At 26.4% G+C, this 17,703-nt stretch overlaps 2 protein-coding genes across 2 annotated transcripts; both read right to left on the reverse strand.

The window, feature by feature from the left end:
* Positions 1-778: 778 nt before the first annotated feature.
* Positions 779-2,452, reverse strand: LOC108840910 (putative cysteine-rich repeat secretory protein 35). The gene is made up of 2 exons (XM_018613712.2): positions 2,120-2,452; positions 779-1,295 (listed from the first exon to the last, which is right to left on the reverse strand). Exons 1-2 carry the CDS (start codon positions 2,450-2,452, stop codon positions 855-857), a joined length of 774 nt encoding a protein of 257 aa, XP_018469214.1. The 3' UTR covers positions 779-854.
* Positions 2,453-11,277: 8,825 nt separating this feature from the next.
* LOC108840948 (putative cysteine-rich repeat secretory protein 37) lies at positions 11,278-13,124 on the reverse strand. Its single transcript, XM_018613748.2, has 2 exons — positions 12,690-13,124; positions 11,278-11,743 (listed from the first exon to the last, which is right to left on the reverse strand). Exons 1-2 carry the CDS (start codon positions 13,122-13,124, stop codon positions 11,309-11,311), a joined length of 870 nt encoding a protein of 289 aa, XP_018469250.2. The 3' UTR covers positions 11,278-11,308.
* Positions 13,125-17,703: the final 4,579 nt, after the last annotated feature.

A 17,703-nucleotide genomic window follows, 5' to 3' on the forward strand; every position in this document is an offset into this window, starting at 1 on the left:
AAATATAAAATGATTAATTTTTATATATATCAAAATTTTATTCTAAAAATGACTTATAAATAATTATAATGAAAAAATGTCATAATTTTCAATAACCAATGATATTAGAACTCATATTTTTATTTTTAAAACTAGTTTTGATGCTCGTAGAATGAAACACATGTCATTATATATAACCAAATTGTTTCAGATAAAAAGACATACGTACGACACTTGTGAACACAAATTTTAATTTTCAACTGGTTCAACGTTTTAGAATTCACGTAAGCTACTGAGAATTGTTCTGCTCAGAACTACTGAGAGAAGATAAACCTGGACTGGACTGTTAGATCATGCAATGCAAAATAAAACATACGAGGATAAATGAGCACATGACATGGTGCTTGTGAAACTCACTTTTCAATCAACCAAATATTTAATCTGGAAAAAACCTTAATCGCAGTAAGAACCAGTAGCCTCATCACTCAGTAAGAGAGTTACCAAACATCATTCATAATCATATCAACAATCAACTGAAGGATTACAAACTTACAATATATGTTTTCAGTCAAAAAAAAAAAAACAATCAACTGAAGTCATCAAAGCAAAGCTTTCAGATACTGAGGGTGAAAACAAGAATTCCAACCCATTCGAAAATCATTGTTTTTAAAAGTTCAGTTTTGATCTTTTATACATTTGTGTTTGAATAAATGTTAAATTTATTTGAATTAACAAAAAAAAACTTTTTAACAAACGATGTGTTTTATTTGCTTCTAAAAATATCTTTGGATCTGCTTTTGTAAACACTCCTTTTATTGATATATGTATTGCATTTTAGCAACAAAAAGAAAAAATAAACATAACTTAAAAATGCTTTAACTTCTAAGAAAAGGGTATAGCTCATATCTTACATTACAATTCGTACCCAAAACTCGCCCACCTTGTTTAGTGTCGTTGTTTTTTAAAAGATTTATGATACTCCATGCCAAACATTTTTCACAATCTCTTGTTAGTGGATTGCATTGCACCATTGCATATAATTTATTTTTCCCGAGCTTCTTTTCTCCCGCCGCGTAAAAATCGAGTTCACCGTTATTGGTGATTTTCATGACTTTAAGTGTTAGCTCATAGATAAAATCCCTCACCCTCTTGGCGAACAGTTTTGCATCCCCTTTCACGTTATTTGGGTTGTGCATAAAAAAAATGTTGTCGTAATTAATCTTGAATGGAGTCTTTCTTTCGACTGTAGTAATATAGAGAAGACATTGATCGTACCATATTATTCCTCCTTTGTTACTCGGACATCTCTTACGAAACTGCAGTATACAGCCATGTATGTTATAAATCATTTTAAATTATGATTTGATATTTCAGTAATTTGCAACCTTTAGTAACATAGTTGCATTTAATAAAAACATTTTTGATATAATTCTGTCTACATAATTTATAATAAAAAATAGTGATATTTATATAACTAGGGTTGAGAAGATTTTGGATATCAGAAATTTTAGGATATCAGAATACGTCATTACCATGTTAGACTATCCATATCTGGATTCGTGATTTTGGAAAATCTAGATGATGGATATCAAGATAGCAGTTGATATTCATATTCGGACACAACTTTAAAAAATAATGATAAAAATGTTTATAATAATATTAAACTAAGTTTTATAGATTATATAAATGAAAAAAAAATATGTCAAAATAAAATATAACATTTTAAAGGATAAGAGTAATATTACAAAATAAGGAAAAAAAACTTTATCGATAAAATTTATGTTATCTTTAGAAAGCAATCAATAACATATATTTTAAACATATTTACAGAATCCGGATATCTAGATTTTAAAATCAAGATATCCAGACCTTGATCCAGTTTTTACTGATCTAAGATTCTATTATACATAGCAGACTTTCTGGATATTTGGAGTGGAGCCACAGCGGATCTCACATTGGATCCCAGATATTTGATAATTTTCCCATTCATATCTTTAAAAATGTCAAACATTTTCAGCTAATACTTTTTCTAATTAATATAATCTGGTTTAGGTTTTATGTATTCATTTCTATTTTAAGATAAGGCTTTACATAATTGAATAAAACATAATCGTTATATTTAAATATACAACTCGTTTACCCCCGAAATTGCAGTGTTAACGCATGTACGACAATTAGATCTATAAGAGTCACCACGACATTGGAGAGCGACATTAACAAAATCGGCTATCGTTTTTCCAAGACTTGCGTCTACGAAACCAGTTTCAGCATACTCACTAGTAGAAAAGTCATGAAAGATCGAGTTGAGATTGTTCTCGTACTCACTTCCGTAGTTATATTTCCCCTGATTGAGGCATTTGTGGTTGAGATATTCATTGGTAAGGTTCAGTGACGAAACACTTTGTGTGATGAGGAATTGCATGAACAAAATAGGAAACAAAAATCGTTTGGATAGAGAATATGGAAATTTCATTATTATAGATTTTTATTTCACTTAAGTAAATTGTGGTTTTTATAAACGAAATGTAAAGATTGACATATTTATATAAGAACTGAGATGAATTTTGATTGATTGGCTTATTCGATAAAAGAGAAAAGAATTTGCATATTTTCGGCGGCTTAAATGGAGGGACAAAGAAAAAGTCTAAATTCAAATTTTTACTAAGTTTAAACTCCTGAAAATAAAAACAAAGTGATACAAGACAATTTGTGCACCAGCCTTGCTTAAATAGGATTTTTAAGGATTTTTAACATTAAAACCCCTCAACTAAGTTTGTTTTGGGTAAAAACCCCAAACTAAGTATTTAACGAGAAAACCCCCAAACTAACTTTATTTAGTGAATTAAACTCTTTCTCTACAGTGCATGTCATAATTACCTTTACAACCGGTAAATCTTTAGTTTAGGGGTTTTTTCATTAACTAAACATAGTTAAGAGGTTTTACCATTAAAATAATAATAATTAAAAGTCTAAAATATAATAACATTATCTAAAAATTAGTGACTTTGATTTTCAAAATTATAATTTTTAAAAATTTCTGTAAAATATATGAAAATTTCTGTATATATATTTTCAAAATGTACAAAACCTGAAAATATATAAAATTTATATCTATTATCTAATAAAAATATTTAGATAATAAATGTATATCTTTTCTTATAAAAATGTAATAATAAAATTTAGATAATAAAAATGTATATCTTATCTTATATTTTCTGGTTTTGTACATTTTTACATATATAATATTGATTTTATAAAAAACCAGTTCATATATTTACAGAAATTTAAAAAATTCTAATTTTGAAAATTGAAGTTACTAATTTTTATATAATTTTATTATATTTTAGACTTTTGATTTTTTAATGGTAAAACTCCTCAACTATGTTTAATAATGAAAAAAACCCTAAACTAAAGATTTACCTGTTGTACTAGATTCTGACCCGCCCTTAAAAGGGCGGATATATTTTTTTGTTTTATATTTTTAAAAATAATAATTCTATATTTGTGTATTTTAATTATATTTGTGTTTTTATTTGTATAATATTTTAAAATGATTAATAAGAAATTTTGATTAATACTATTAAAATAGTTGGATTACACATATATCAATAGATCATGTTTCTATTTTAATAGTATTGATATATAAAATCCGCAAAAATTACTAAAATCCGAAAACCCGGTTACCGGTTAAACCATTGGTTAAACCAATAGATAAAATTTTCTTTTTTTTTTTAATATTTGAAATTTAATTTATCATTCACATTATAGAAATAAATATTTATGAACTTTTAGATCTCGATGTTATAAATTTTAACTTGTTACAAAAAAATATTTAAATTAATCTAAACTAATTTTTGATATTTATATGTCAAATGAAAATAAAAGTTAGAAAGTAAAGTTAAGTATTTTCTAAATATTTTTAAAACATAAAACATACATATCAAAACTATTGTTTTATGTTTGAATTGGAATGAACATCTATTAAATAAAGAACATCTTAAAATGTATTAATTAACTATTTAGCTAAATCAATTACATCAATGTTATACGTACATATGTACATACTTGTTTTGTTTTGTTTTGTCAACGCACATATATTAATATATTTTAGTTTGTTTTAGTTCATTGGATGTAATATACTTTTTTCCGACAAATGATACATATATTGAAGAGGCAAGTAATCCTCCTCGAGGAAAGTTACAATAGAAATTGGAACATATTTTTCTCAAAAAAAAAAAAAAGAAATTGGAACATAATAATGAATTATATAAGAGTTACAACCATGAAGAAAAGACTTCGATAAAAGTATATGCAACTTTATTGTTCTTCCAGGTAACCTCCACGAACCTTAAAAATAGGAATTTAGTTGTTATCAAATGTGGAGCCGTTATATTTAATATGAGAAAATCGCATAAAAACCTTCAAAGTGACACTGACTAACACTTTAAACCTTCAACTTATTTAACTAGCATATTAAACCATCAACTTGGTTTTTGTATCATAACAAACCTTTAACTTGGCTTACTTTTCCATCAAGTAAAGACTGAGACCTGATAACCTGTAATAGCAGGTGACATGTTGTTTTTATTTTATTTCTATTTAATTAAAAAATGTAATCAACAATAAATAACTAGAAGAAACATTACAGAAAAATTCTTAAATTAAATTTAACAAAAATCAATATATTTTCTTAAAATTTTGAATTTTTTTATATGTAACTTTTGCAAAATAAAAGATTTTTAATAAAAAAATTTCAAAAATCTTAATATTAAAAAAATATAAAAAAATATTTTCTTAAGAATTTATATACTTTTATTTTAAATGCAATTTTGTAAGAATATGAATTTTATTTTAAATAAAATATATAAATCTCTAAAATTTTATTTAAAAATAAATAGTTAGGATATACCACCACTAAAAGTAACATTTTTCGTCATATCACCATTAATAATAAAATGTTTTTAAGCATTTAATTTTGATATATTGATATCTTCGAACGGTGATAATTTTTGACATACGGATAACAATTATTTTTTACACTATTGTCATTATCTATATAACTAAAAAATGTTACTCTTACTAATGATATGACGAAAAGTGTTCATGTCGATGATGATAATGTTTTAAATTATTTAATTCTTGTGAGAATATTTTTAGCTTTTATATAATTTTTTTTAAAAAATTATTTATAAAAAAAGTTTCGAAGTTTTTAAAAAAAATTTGATTTTTATTAAATCTAGTTTTAGAATATTCCTGTAATTTTCTAAGTTTTATTTATGTTACTTATAGTTATTTTTTGTTAATTAAAAAAAAACAACAACATGTCACCTCCTACTACAGGTTACCAGGTCTCAGTTTTTACTTGATGGAAAAGTAAGCCAAGTTGAAGGTTTGTTATGATACAAAAGCCAAGTTGAGGGTTTAATATGCTAGTTAAATAAGTTGAAGGTTTAAAGTGTTAGTCAGTGCCACTTTGAAAGTTTTTTATGCGATTTTCCCTATTTAATATGCAGTTGTAGTTTATTTAGTTTATTTTATGTAGTTATATTTAGATACAGTTATATTTTAAGTTGGAAATAACTAATATCAATAGGACACGATCTAAAATTAATAGTATTGATAGGTAATTATGACCTGCACTGTAGAGGGAGGGTTTAATTCATTAAATAAAATTAGTTTGAGGGTTTTTTCGTTAAATACTTAGTTTGAGGGTTTTTACCCAAAACAAACTTAGTTGAGGGGTTTAAATGTTAAAAATCAGATTTTTAATACTTCCTGTGTTTAAAAATAATTTATGTTTTAGAGTTTTCAAACCTATTAACAAGCAAATTAAAGTTTATAAAAACATTATTTTGTGATTAATTACAGTTTTAGCCAATCAAAATCCGAAGACACAAATTGACCTTTACGTAAGTTTACAACTTTTCGCTCAATTCATTCCTTTTGTTTTCTTTCAATTATTTGTTACATTTGATGTAATAATTTTTTTTACGGAACAAATTTAACCTTCAATCAGAAACCAGTAAAAAGTATGTTATTATTTGTTAAACTTTCAATTTTTTACAAAATTAAGAATTTATTGTTAATAGCTAATAACATATTAAATGTAAAATGTATTTTAAAAAAATCATGGATTATTTTGAAACAGAGCATGTTATAATTTTGTATGTATAATAAGAATTTGTTAAAAACCCTTCACATTAATGTAAGTATCTCTAAAAGAAACTCTATAATTTTAGAGTTTTATACTCTCCAAAAATAAATTTCAAAACTTCAAATTTAGAGTTTTGAGGAGTGAAAGTTTATATTTGAAGTTTCACTGTTCAAAATTTTAAATTTGAAATTTTATCTTTTATTTGCATTTTGATCTTTACAATTAATTACAAATCACATTTATAATTTTTAAAGCATTTTCTTGTTTATGGGTTTAATCCTTAAATTTTATCTCATAAATGTTTTTTTAATAAATTCAAATTCTACACATAAAATTAAATAAAAAATTTAAAATAAATTTATATTATTTAAAACTAGAATTAAACAACAAGGATATTACAAAGAAAACTTAATAACAAAAAAGAAGGTACGTGAATACATATTATTATACAAATTTAAATATTACAACAACACTAATAGTCTGGTAAATTTGCTCCAAAATCTCCAAAATATTGTCAAAAAAAATTGTTTAACCAAAATTGAAAATTACCGAAATAATTTAATGCAATACTGTGGTGTTTTGCTTGTAGTATAATTAAGTATTTCTATTTATAATTTATATTTTAGTGTAATATTTTATAAATATTACTATAATATTTTTAAAAACGGGAATTAAAGTGTCTTTACAAGCTTGATTTGATTACATTGCAGTTACTATATGTTGATTACATTGCAGTTACTATATGTTGATTACATTGCATTTATTTCTATAATAACTTTGCCGAAATTTCTCAAAAATATAAGATGAATCTATAATCACAAATCATGTAATTTGGAAAGAAGTCTGTAAAGATTAATATGAAGTGTACTTAGATAAATTAGTGGAAATAAAATATATGTGATGCAAATCTACTTTATAAAACACTAAATTTATTAATGAGCAAACATTTGTATTATGATTTACGCGATGCAATCTATACTAACTATAAAATTTAATGTGATAGTAATATTTAATCCAGTAAAACCGAACTAATCAAAACAGAACCGAATTGAAATAAAGAAAGTAGTTTAAATTTGGTAATATTGAATAAACTGAATGTATGACACGTGTCCAACATGTTTAAACACGAAGCTTTAAAGAGTTTTGTCTTACTTTGTAAACGGGTTATTCCGTTGGGCCACAGAAAAGATAGTAGGGAAGCCCAAATCGGTTGAATGAATAAATTGACCCACATCGACTTGGGTCAGATTGTTTATGACTTTCGGGACTTTTACTGTTAAGGCTTTTAATTTTAAGTTGGCTGTTAAAACTTTAGGCTTTTAAAAGATTGAAATGGCTTTAGAAATTGTTAAAAGCCTAAATTTGTGGCTTTAAGAAAAACAAGTCACGTAAGTGTAAAGTTAATTTTGACTTTGAGAGAGTTTAAAGTCTGATTGGTAAAAAACAGACCTTAAAGACTTTAGAAATAAGTAATCAAAGTTAAAATCCCAATAGGAACCTTCATCTCTTTAGGCCGACTCCTGGTGTCGATCCGTGTTCTCTCCTTAGTCTAAAGACGTAGCGGATTTAGTCAACTTTATTTGCGTTGCCTTTAACACAACCGACCCACTCCTCCCACTTCATTTTCAATGCAAGCTTTCTCGATGAATTCTGCTTAATATAGACCTATAAATATATAAAGGTATATGATTCTGAGAAATTCATCAATTCTGCTTCTCAATGTTTTAGCTACTTCACAGCTTCTCTCGCCAACTTGAAAGCAACGTTTGTTCGAATACCAAAGTGTGTAATCTGTCATGAGCAAACTTAAGGACGACATCAAGCAGCCAGATTGAAGAGCATAGGAGTAGAAGAGGCGGCATGATAATTTACATGTTTGAGCTAAGGACCACCGACGATTTGTCTGTGAAGCAAAGAGGAAGAACAGATGAGGCCAAGCCGACACAAACTCGCCGCTCTGACCGAACCACCGAGAGGAGACACGCTGTGCATCACCGGACAGGATACCACCATAAGCTTCATACAGAGAGCGAGAGGTTTATTCAGATTTGAAAGACAAGGACAAGAGTAAAATTAGCTAAACCCAAGCCTGAAACTCGGATCATTACGTGATCCAAAAACGAAACAGTAACACGAATCAAACAAAGAGAGACCTTTGAGCAAAAAATACTTGATCGGTTTTTTCTTTTTTTTTTTGAACACAAATACTTGATCGGTTATTTGGCGTCGCAAGAGAGAACTGTGCCTCCAAGAAAAGGGAGATAAAGGAGAACAGATTGAACGCCGTCGTTAGAGAGAAAAAGAATGAAATAAGGGTTTTCAGTTTATTAATATTTAACTTTTTTTTTAACAGCTATTAATATTTAACTAGGAAACCAGATTTAACTAATTAGTAGACTTCACGTGCTAAACCAAAATTTAAATTTGTAATTTGCTAAGTTCAGAGGATTTGATTTTTAATTCTCCTTTTCTATGCCTAAATCTTCATAGACTTAGGATATACAGTTAATGCTACACACAATTTTATTCTGAGAAATTTGTTTTCTAAGTTTCATATATTCTACATTTTTGTTGTCTCTTGAAATCTTTTATACTAATTTTTATAGATGTCATATCTTTAGTAACCTGAAAGTTTGGACAGCCTAAAACTCATAACTAAAACTATAATAAATATTAAAACTTTTAAAATACACAATTAATACTTACACATAAAATTAACATTTAGGCTCTAATTGGTGACATAAGGAACCAAAGGGAATGATCTATTCCCACTCATTCCTTAAAAATTACATCATTTATAGGGAATTTTTGTTCCGTCTGATTCTTTGTCATTCCTTAAATTTTAAGGAATCATAGAACAAAAGTATTCCTTATCAAAATTGATATGGAACAAAAGTAATAAATATTTTTTTTAATTCTATTGATTTTATTTCTATTCATTCCTTTCCTACTCATTCATATTCCTAATTTAACGGTCACCACTTAGAATCTTAAATCAAAATCTACAAGTAATTCGTCCACAATATCTATATATATATATATATAAAAATATATGAATATATTATCTCTTTTCAGGATTCTCTGTCATTAAGTTGTGCTCTCACAGCACTACGTGTGTCCGGTTTCCTTTTTTATTAACTCCATGTGCTTTGAGTTCTTTCGTTTATCCTTATATAGCTGTGTTTATGGACTCTAAAAACTGATCTAATAGTCCAATGATGAAAATATTTATAAAAATTATTTGAAATTAAAATGACAAACATGAAAAACATGTCGAGGAGTTGTAGGGATTTGTTAAAAAGATGGAAGTCCTAGGTAAAGCTAAATCAAAAATTCTTCAGATGCCATATGACGATGGATAGATATAAAGAAAACGATGGAGCCTGTAGGCTGTGTCATAGTAGTAGAGAGAATAGAAAACAATAGAGCACTAGAGATTTGATTATGAGCTCTATAATTGATACAAGTGTAAAAAGAAAATGAGAAACTAGAGCAATGACAAACTCTTATAAATAATGAAAAGTGGCTGAAGACCCATATGTCAGTGATGTTTTCGTTTTTAATATTCAACCTATATGTTAATGATGCTTTGACTTTTTAAAAATAGAAATGAGAAACCTCATAAATGAGAGTACAACAACATAGCTAGCATAACTCGAGAGGATGTACACTATAAGAAAAAGTGGAACTATGGGAATATTGTTATCTACGTCATTTTGATTCCAAGTTCTGTGCAAATCCAGTAAAGTCCACTATTATTTCTACTCAGTTAATAACAACAGACTGTTTTCAATTTAAAGAGTGGCACGGAAGTTGAAGTATAACTTTCATTAGGAGAAAACTATCACTTTTTAATTAAAACATACACAGATCAAGTTATTCACACTCAACAAAACATTGTTTTGGCTTAGATAATATAAGTTTTTCCTCAACATATTTCTATGGCATGATCATTGATGCATCATTAGTCTTATGATATTAGATTGTTCTTTGATAGAATAACGAAAGTTAATGTCATTTTAATTCAATCCAAAAATATTTATTAAAAATAACAAAAATGATCTCTAAATTATATTTATTTATTTTTTTGAAACTGGCCAAATTCTATTTACTTTTTCTTTGTTTATAATTAATATCGTTTTCAATCTACAATTTTAAAAATTATTTATAAAATTAATATAAATTTATTTAAAATAGTTTTTTTTATAACTTTCCGCCCGTAGAGCGGACCGATCCTGGTTATTTATAAAAAATTGTTCTGTGGGTCGAATGGCGTCATCTTTTATTTTTTGAATTGATTGTTAAATTAATTCAAAAAATCTTTTACATCATTGTGTTTCCTTTCTTAACTTCTCTATACAATAACTTTCAAAAATAGGCTACTCTCTCTTTAATCTTTGAGCTTCTATCCTTCTCTAGTTCTGTCTTTTCTCAAACCAATATCTCAGTCCTCCCTCAAACCTCTTATCTTTCTTCTTCTGAATAATAGAGAACTTGTAGAGAGGGCTCTTTTTGGATTCGAATATGAGATTCTTGTACAAGATTGTTTCCGTTTCTTTGGGCTCGGATATGATTTTAAAAACCCATTCCATGTGTTGGCAGTTGGATAACGAAATTTCCTTTTGACATGGTAAGAGCATCTCAACTTTAAAACCTCAATACATATAATCTATTCCAAAACCAACGTCAAATTCTGATTTTAATTTTCAACTGGTTCAGAGTATTATGGGGCATGTTCTGTTCTGAGCTGCTGAAAAAAGATAAACTTGGATTGGTAGATCATGCCATGCACAACAAAAGATACGAGGTTAAACGAGCATCACTAATTGGTGCTTGTCAAACTCACTTTTCAATCAACCAAAATTTGATATTGAGAGAACGTAATTTCAGTAAGAACAACCAGCCTCATCACTCAGTCAGTGAGTTACAAAATATCATTCATAGGCATATCAGCAAGTCATTAAAGCAAAGCTTTCAGATACTAAGGGTGAAAACAAGTCAGTTGGGTTATAGGTTCAAGAATTCCAAGTCAGTTAAAAATCAGTGTTAATATTCAATTTTAAACTTCTACACAATTTTGTTGGATCTGTTTTTGAAGCACTCTTTTTATTGATATATAATAGATATTACCTTTCAGCAAAAAAGAAGTAAATATAAAACATAACTTAAAAATGTTTAACTTCTAAGAAAAGGGTATAGCTCATACCTTACGTCACAGTTCGTACCCAAAACTCGCGCTCCTTGTTTAATCTCGTTCTTGAAAAGCTTTGAGATACTCCATGTCAAACAACTTTTGCAATTCATTGATAGCTCTAAACATTGCACCATTGCATATAATTTATTTTTTCCGAGCTTTTTTTCCCCTGCCGCATAAAGTATGAGGCTATACTTGGTGGTCTTTTTGACTTTAAGTGTTAGCTCAGAGAAAAACTCCATAACCCTCGTAGCAAACAGTTCTGCATCCCCTCTCACGTTATTTGGGTTGTACATAGAAATAATATTCTTGTAATTAATCGGTTCTGGAACTTTTTCTTTGATCGTATTAATATAGAGAAGACATTGATCGTACCAAATTATTCCTCCTTTGTTACTCGGACATCTTTTACGAAACTGCAATATACAACCATATATATGTATGTTTTACATCATTTTAAATGATGGTTTAATATTTCAGTAAAAGCTCTCTTCTCCTAAATATTTGTATAGCAAAAGATTGTTTTGATGATTTGGAAAATGTCAATCATTAAGGATTCAAAGAACCACCCTTGTATAAATAGTTTGCAACCTTGATTAATATAGTTGCATTTAATGAAAAATCTTCAATATAATTCAATTTATACATAATTTATGATAAATTGTGATATTTATATAACTAGAATTTAGACGAATTTGGATATCATAAATTTTAAGATATCCAGATCTGTCAAAACCATGTTTGATTATTCATATCATATTCGTGAATCTGTGATATCTTGATAATAGATATCAAACTAAATATTAAACTAGAAATGTATTTTACTATTGGACACAAATTCATAAAAAATGATAAAATATTCATAATAATATTAAAATAATTTTATAGCACTATATAAAACAAAAAATATCCCAAAACAAAATATAATATTTTAAAAATTAAAAGTAATATTAAAATAATTTAAAATACATTTTTATCTATAAAATTTATGTTATTTTCAAAAAGGTATTAATTGCATATATTTTAAATATACTTACATAATTCGGATATCTAGACTTTAAAATCAAGATATCCGAATCTCGATCCGTTATTTATTGATCTGAGATTCAATTATACAGACCAGATATCTGGATATTTGGAGTGGAGTCGGAGCGGATCTCACTGGATCCCATATACTTAGATAGTTGTCTCATCCCTATCTTTAACAAATGTGAAACTTTGTCAGCTGATATTTTTTTCCAAATTACTCCAATCTGGTTTTTGTTTCATGTAGACATTTAGATTTTGGCTTAAAATAACATTATACATCACTCAAAAACATTGTAATAATCTTCATATTTAAATATATGACAGCTAATTTACCCCTGAAATTGCTGTACCAATGCATGTACGGCATTTAGACTCATAAGTGTCACCACGACATTGGGAAGTGACGGCGACAAAATCGTCTGGCGTTTTTCCAACACTTAAGCGTGAGAAACCGGTTACCTCATAAGGAACTGTACGAATATCATTGAAGATCCAAATGAGGTTTTCATCGTACTCACTTCCAGACTTATACTTCCCTTGATTAAGGAAGCATTTATGGTTGAGATAATCATTAGTAAGGTTTAACGATGAAACACTATGTATGATGAAGAATTGTAGGATCAAAATAGGCAATGAAAATCGTTTGGATAGAGAATATGAAAATTTCATTGTTATTGATCTTGTACGCAAATAGTTATTTTTATAATGAAGTGCTAAGATTGACATATTTATATAGGAACTCAGAAGAATTTTAATGGATTGGTTCATTGGATAGAAGAGAAAAGAAATTGTATATTTTCGGCGGCAGAAATGGAGGGACAAAGAAAAAGTCTAAAGTAAAATGTTTTATTAAGTTTAAACCACTAAAAATAAAATCAAACTCATACAAAATATTTTGTGAACGATTCGTGAATCGAATAGGTTTCTAATACTTCATTTGTTTTAAAATGATATATGTTTTAAAGTTTTCAAACATATTAATAAAATTTATTAAATTTTAGTTATATATGTATAGTTTTTGTGATGAACTATTCCCCTTATTTTTTAGCCAATCAAAATATGATAAACACAATTAAATTTTATGAAGTTTGCAAAAAAGTACTATTAACATTCTTTTGGTTTTTATCTCAATTCTTTGTCACACTTGATGTAATAAATATTTTGCGGAACATTTGACATTCTTTAAAAAAAAAGTAAAAAGTAGATGTTATGGGTTACCCTTTCAGTTTTTACTAAGTTTGCAATTTACTATTATTAACTAATAAAGGTATTAAAATATAAACAGCGTCGGCTCAAAGAGTTGATGGGCCCTTGGGCAAAATATTTTTAAATTTTTCTTTCACATGTATTTACAGATAATTTTAGAAATTTGGACCCTTAAACTATTTTTTTTTTGAAAAAAAAAATGGACCTCATTTTAATACTATTTGTGCAGAAAAATAGTTGGGCCCAGAGCCCACGCCCCCTTGCCCCTATACCTAAGCCGGCCCTAAATATAAATGGTGTCTTTTTATTTTTAAAACATGGATTATTTTGAAACAAATTATGTTATAATATGTAAATATAATAAAAATTTGGAAAAAATCATTCGCTTTTAATTTAAAAATGACAATAAATCTACTTAATATTTATTAATATTAAATGTGGATTATTGTTTATGCACCTTTGGCACATGCGAACTGGACATTAACTCTGAGTAAGTTCACATATTATATAATTTTATATTAATTGCTTTTGGCAATATATAAATTTTTCCGGGGTTTATCCGGGTTTTTTCATATATTTTAACTAAACCTAAATGATTTTATACTTTTTATAAATTCAAAATGGTCAACAAAGAGTTTTTTATAGGCATAGACATTCAAATACATGTTCAGCTACGAGTTGTTTCTTTCGGGTATCAAATTTTTTGGATTTTGAAATATCGTTTCACTCACGTGTCCAATAAGAAAAAAAATTTATAAATGTAAAAAATATGTTTTTTATTTCTGTTACTTATCACTAATTAAATATCTTTAAAACTAGGTGTTTCCTGCACCATGTGCAGTAAAAAAATTTTAAAATATTTTTTAAAAGATAAATATAAATTATATTTATTTTTTATTAATATTATAAATTTTCTTTTTCTTATCAATATTTTAATATAAATTTAATTTAACTGAACATTAAAATTAAGATAAAACCAATTTTGTTTATTTTAAATTATATTTAAGAATGTGCATGTATATATTTAAATTATAATCTTAGGTAGATTTTTCTATCTATTTATTTTAATTAAATATATTAAATAAATTTGTAAAATTTCAGAATTGTCAAAATTTAAAATTAAACAATATTTATAAAATCTGTAAATATATAAAGAAACTAATGATTTTTACGATTTAATTTTATAATTTTCTAAAAATATGTATATATTTTTGAAATATTTTTAATTTAAATAATATTTCAAAATTTGAAATACCATAATTGAATATATTTATTTTAATGATGATTTATGCGTTATTGCCATATTTTTAAAAAGTCCAAAAATATAAATCGATAATAAATATAATCTATGAGTTATTACCATATTTTAAATTTTTTATCAAAAATATAAATTAACATTAAATATAATTGTCCATGTCATATTAATCTATAAGACATGTCATCAATTTTAGTAACTATGTCACAATTATTAATCTAGGTGTTTTCATGCACCATGTGTAGTGATGAATTTTTTAAAAGTTAAATTTTATATTTTAAAATGTAATTTATTAATATTATATATTTTATTATTTTGACTAATAATTAATATAAATATCATTAATTAAGCATAAAATTAAGAGAAAATATTCTTTTTAAATTATATTTAAGAATATATGTATATATATAAAGTTAAAATCTTAGATAAAAAGATCAGTTTATTTCATTTGGTTAAATTATTAAATCAACTTGTACAAAATTACTAAAAATCATATAAAATTGTATAGTTATCAAAATTTAAAACTAAATAATATTTATATAATTTGTAGATATCTAAAAGAAACTAATGATATTACGATTTTTTTTAATTCAGAAAATTTAGAAAATTTTCGATAATAAAAATTTTATTATTATAAAAGTAAAATTATATAATATTTCGAAATTCAAAATATCATATCTGAATATATTTATTTTATTGATGATTTATGATTTATTACCATATTCTACAAAGTTTACCAAAAATATAAATCAATATTAAATGTAATATATGAGTTATTGTCATATTCTAAAAAGATTTCCAAAAATATATATTAGCATTAAATGTAATTGTCCATGTCATATTTAACCATATGACATGTCATCAATCTTAATAGCCACGTCACAATTTTTTTTGTGAAAACGATTATAGAGAAGACATGTGGCAAATCACTTCTCAAATATATACTAGGGGATTATATACATACACCAGCTCCATTTGCTAAAAACTTCATGCATAGTATTTTTCTTATTGGACTACTCAGATTATCTTGACGGAAGCTATCAACGGTTATAGAACAAAAAAATAAACTACTTGAAAATGAAAATTTTTTGTTTTACCAAAGTGACAGGTTCAACTAATTAATTTTGATTACTACAAATTTATGACTAAAAATATATGATTCAAAATTAAAAATACTTATTCATTTTTATTAGTTTTATTCAATTTGATTGACTTCATATTTTAATTATAAAATACTAACAGATTACGCTTATAATAAGTATTATCAAATTAATTATTTTTAACAGTTCACAAATATCTGTTACAATATATTTGAATATATATGAATTATATTTTATAAAAATTATTATGCACGAAGATAATTTATGGTATTAGTTTTTATATTTGTATTTTTGTATTCTCTATATTTTAATACTATTTATTAGATTTTATATAAAATAAAAAAAAATATTTTTATGACACTAAGTTTTAAAATGAAAGCTTGATTTCTAAAAAGAAGTGTATGTTTGCAATATACTCCCTCCGTTTCAATATAGTTGATGTTTTAGAAGGATAATTTTGTTTCAAATTAGATGATGTTTTGAGATTTTAAGGTTAACTTTAACGTCGGGTTGTTCGTAGCCTAGTGGCTGCTGAGCTCTGCCTTCGGGCCCTGACGTCGGGGGTTCGACCCCTACTTACCTCAGTTTGAGGATTAAAAGGTCCAAAAGTGACCAGTTGACAAAAAAAAAGGTTAACTTTAACTTTATTAGAAACTGTTCAACCAATTAGATTTCATTGTCTTTTTTATTATTGGTTAATTGATTCTAAAGTAATTTTTTTAAAATATTTTTCTAGTAAAATCTAGTTTTCTTAATCTTTGTGCACTAAGTCAAAACATCAAGTATTATGAAACAGATGGAGTATTTTTCAAAAGATATTTTTGGGAACATATTAAAAGCGAGAATCCCAGAGTTTCCACTAGCTTTCAATTCAGACTCCAGTTTCAAAACGGGAAGTTGAGTAACGTCTGATCAATTTTCGTACTACCTATGCTAAAACACCTGAAATGAATCCAGACAATATTTATTCTCTCCCTATTCGGATATCCGTTCGGATTCGGTTCGGTATTTCAAATTTTTGGGTATTACGGTATAGGGATATAGTACCCGTTCGGGTATTTCTATACTTCGAGTCGGATTCAGATATTTTTAGTTCGGGTTGGGTTATTTCGGGTCGAGTTCGGATATTTATATTTTGAAAGAAAAAAAATTTCATCTTTTAAGGTTTTTGTATTTAAGAATTCAATTTTCGATTAACTGACTTTTTATATTATAATAGATTGAATTATTATAGATTTGGAGGTAACATTTAAAAAATAATAGACATTAATGTGGCTATTTTTTTTAGAATTTGGATGTAACTTTTGTTAATACATGAAACAAAAAGCTTGATATTCATTTTAAGTGAATATCAAATCATTTTTTCTCCGTAATTATATGTATATTATATAATTTTAAAGTATATATAACATCAATATAAATATTTTAAATAAAACGAGAGATGAAAACTAAAAAATATAAGAGTAAGTATATATATGTTCGGTTATCTTCGGATATTCATCCGGGTTCGGATATTATCCGTTCAGGTTCGATATCCAATTTCTTCTAAATAAATATTTTTTTCGGATATTTTGCTATTTCGGTTCGGGTCTTCGGATCGGGTTCGAGTGCGGCTTCGGTTAAGTGTCCACCCCTACTCCCCCAATTATATTACGAAATAAAATAAACACACAGCAAGCCAAAAAAACTTGAATTATCGAAAACATTTTAAATTTAATTGTCTGGAAATGAGAAGCAAATATTTTATAAGAGGCAAAATGATTTTGCAATATGCACATATGCTTAA

This window comes from Raphanus sativus, chromosome 2, assembly GCF_000801105.2.
Source record: "Raphanus sativus cultivar WK10039 chromosome 2, ASM80110v3, whole genome shotgun sequence".
Taxonomy (NCBI): Eukaryota; Viridiplantae; Streptophyta; class Magnoliopsida; order Brassicales; family Brassicaceae; genus Raphanus; species Raphanus sativus.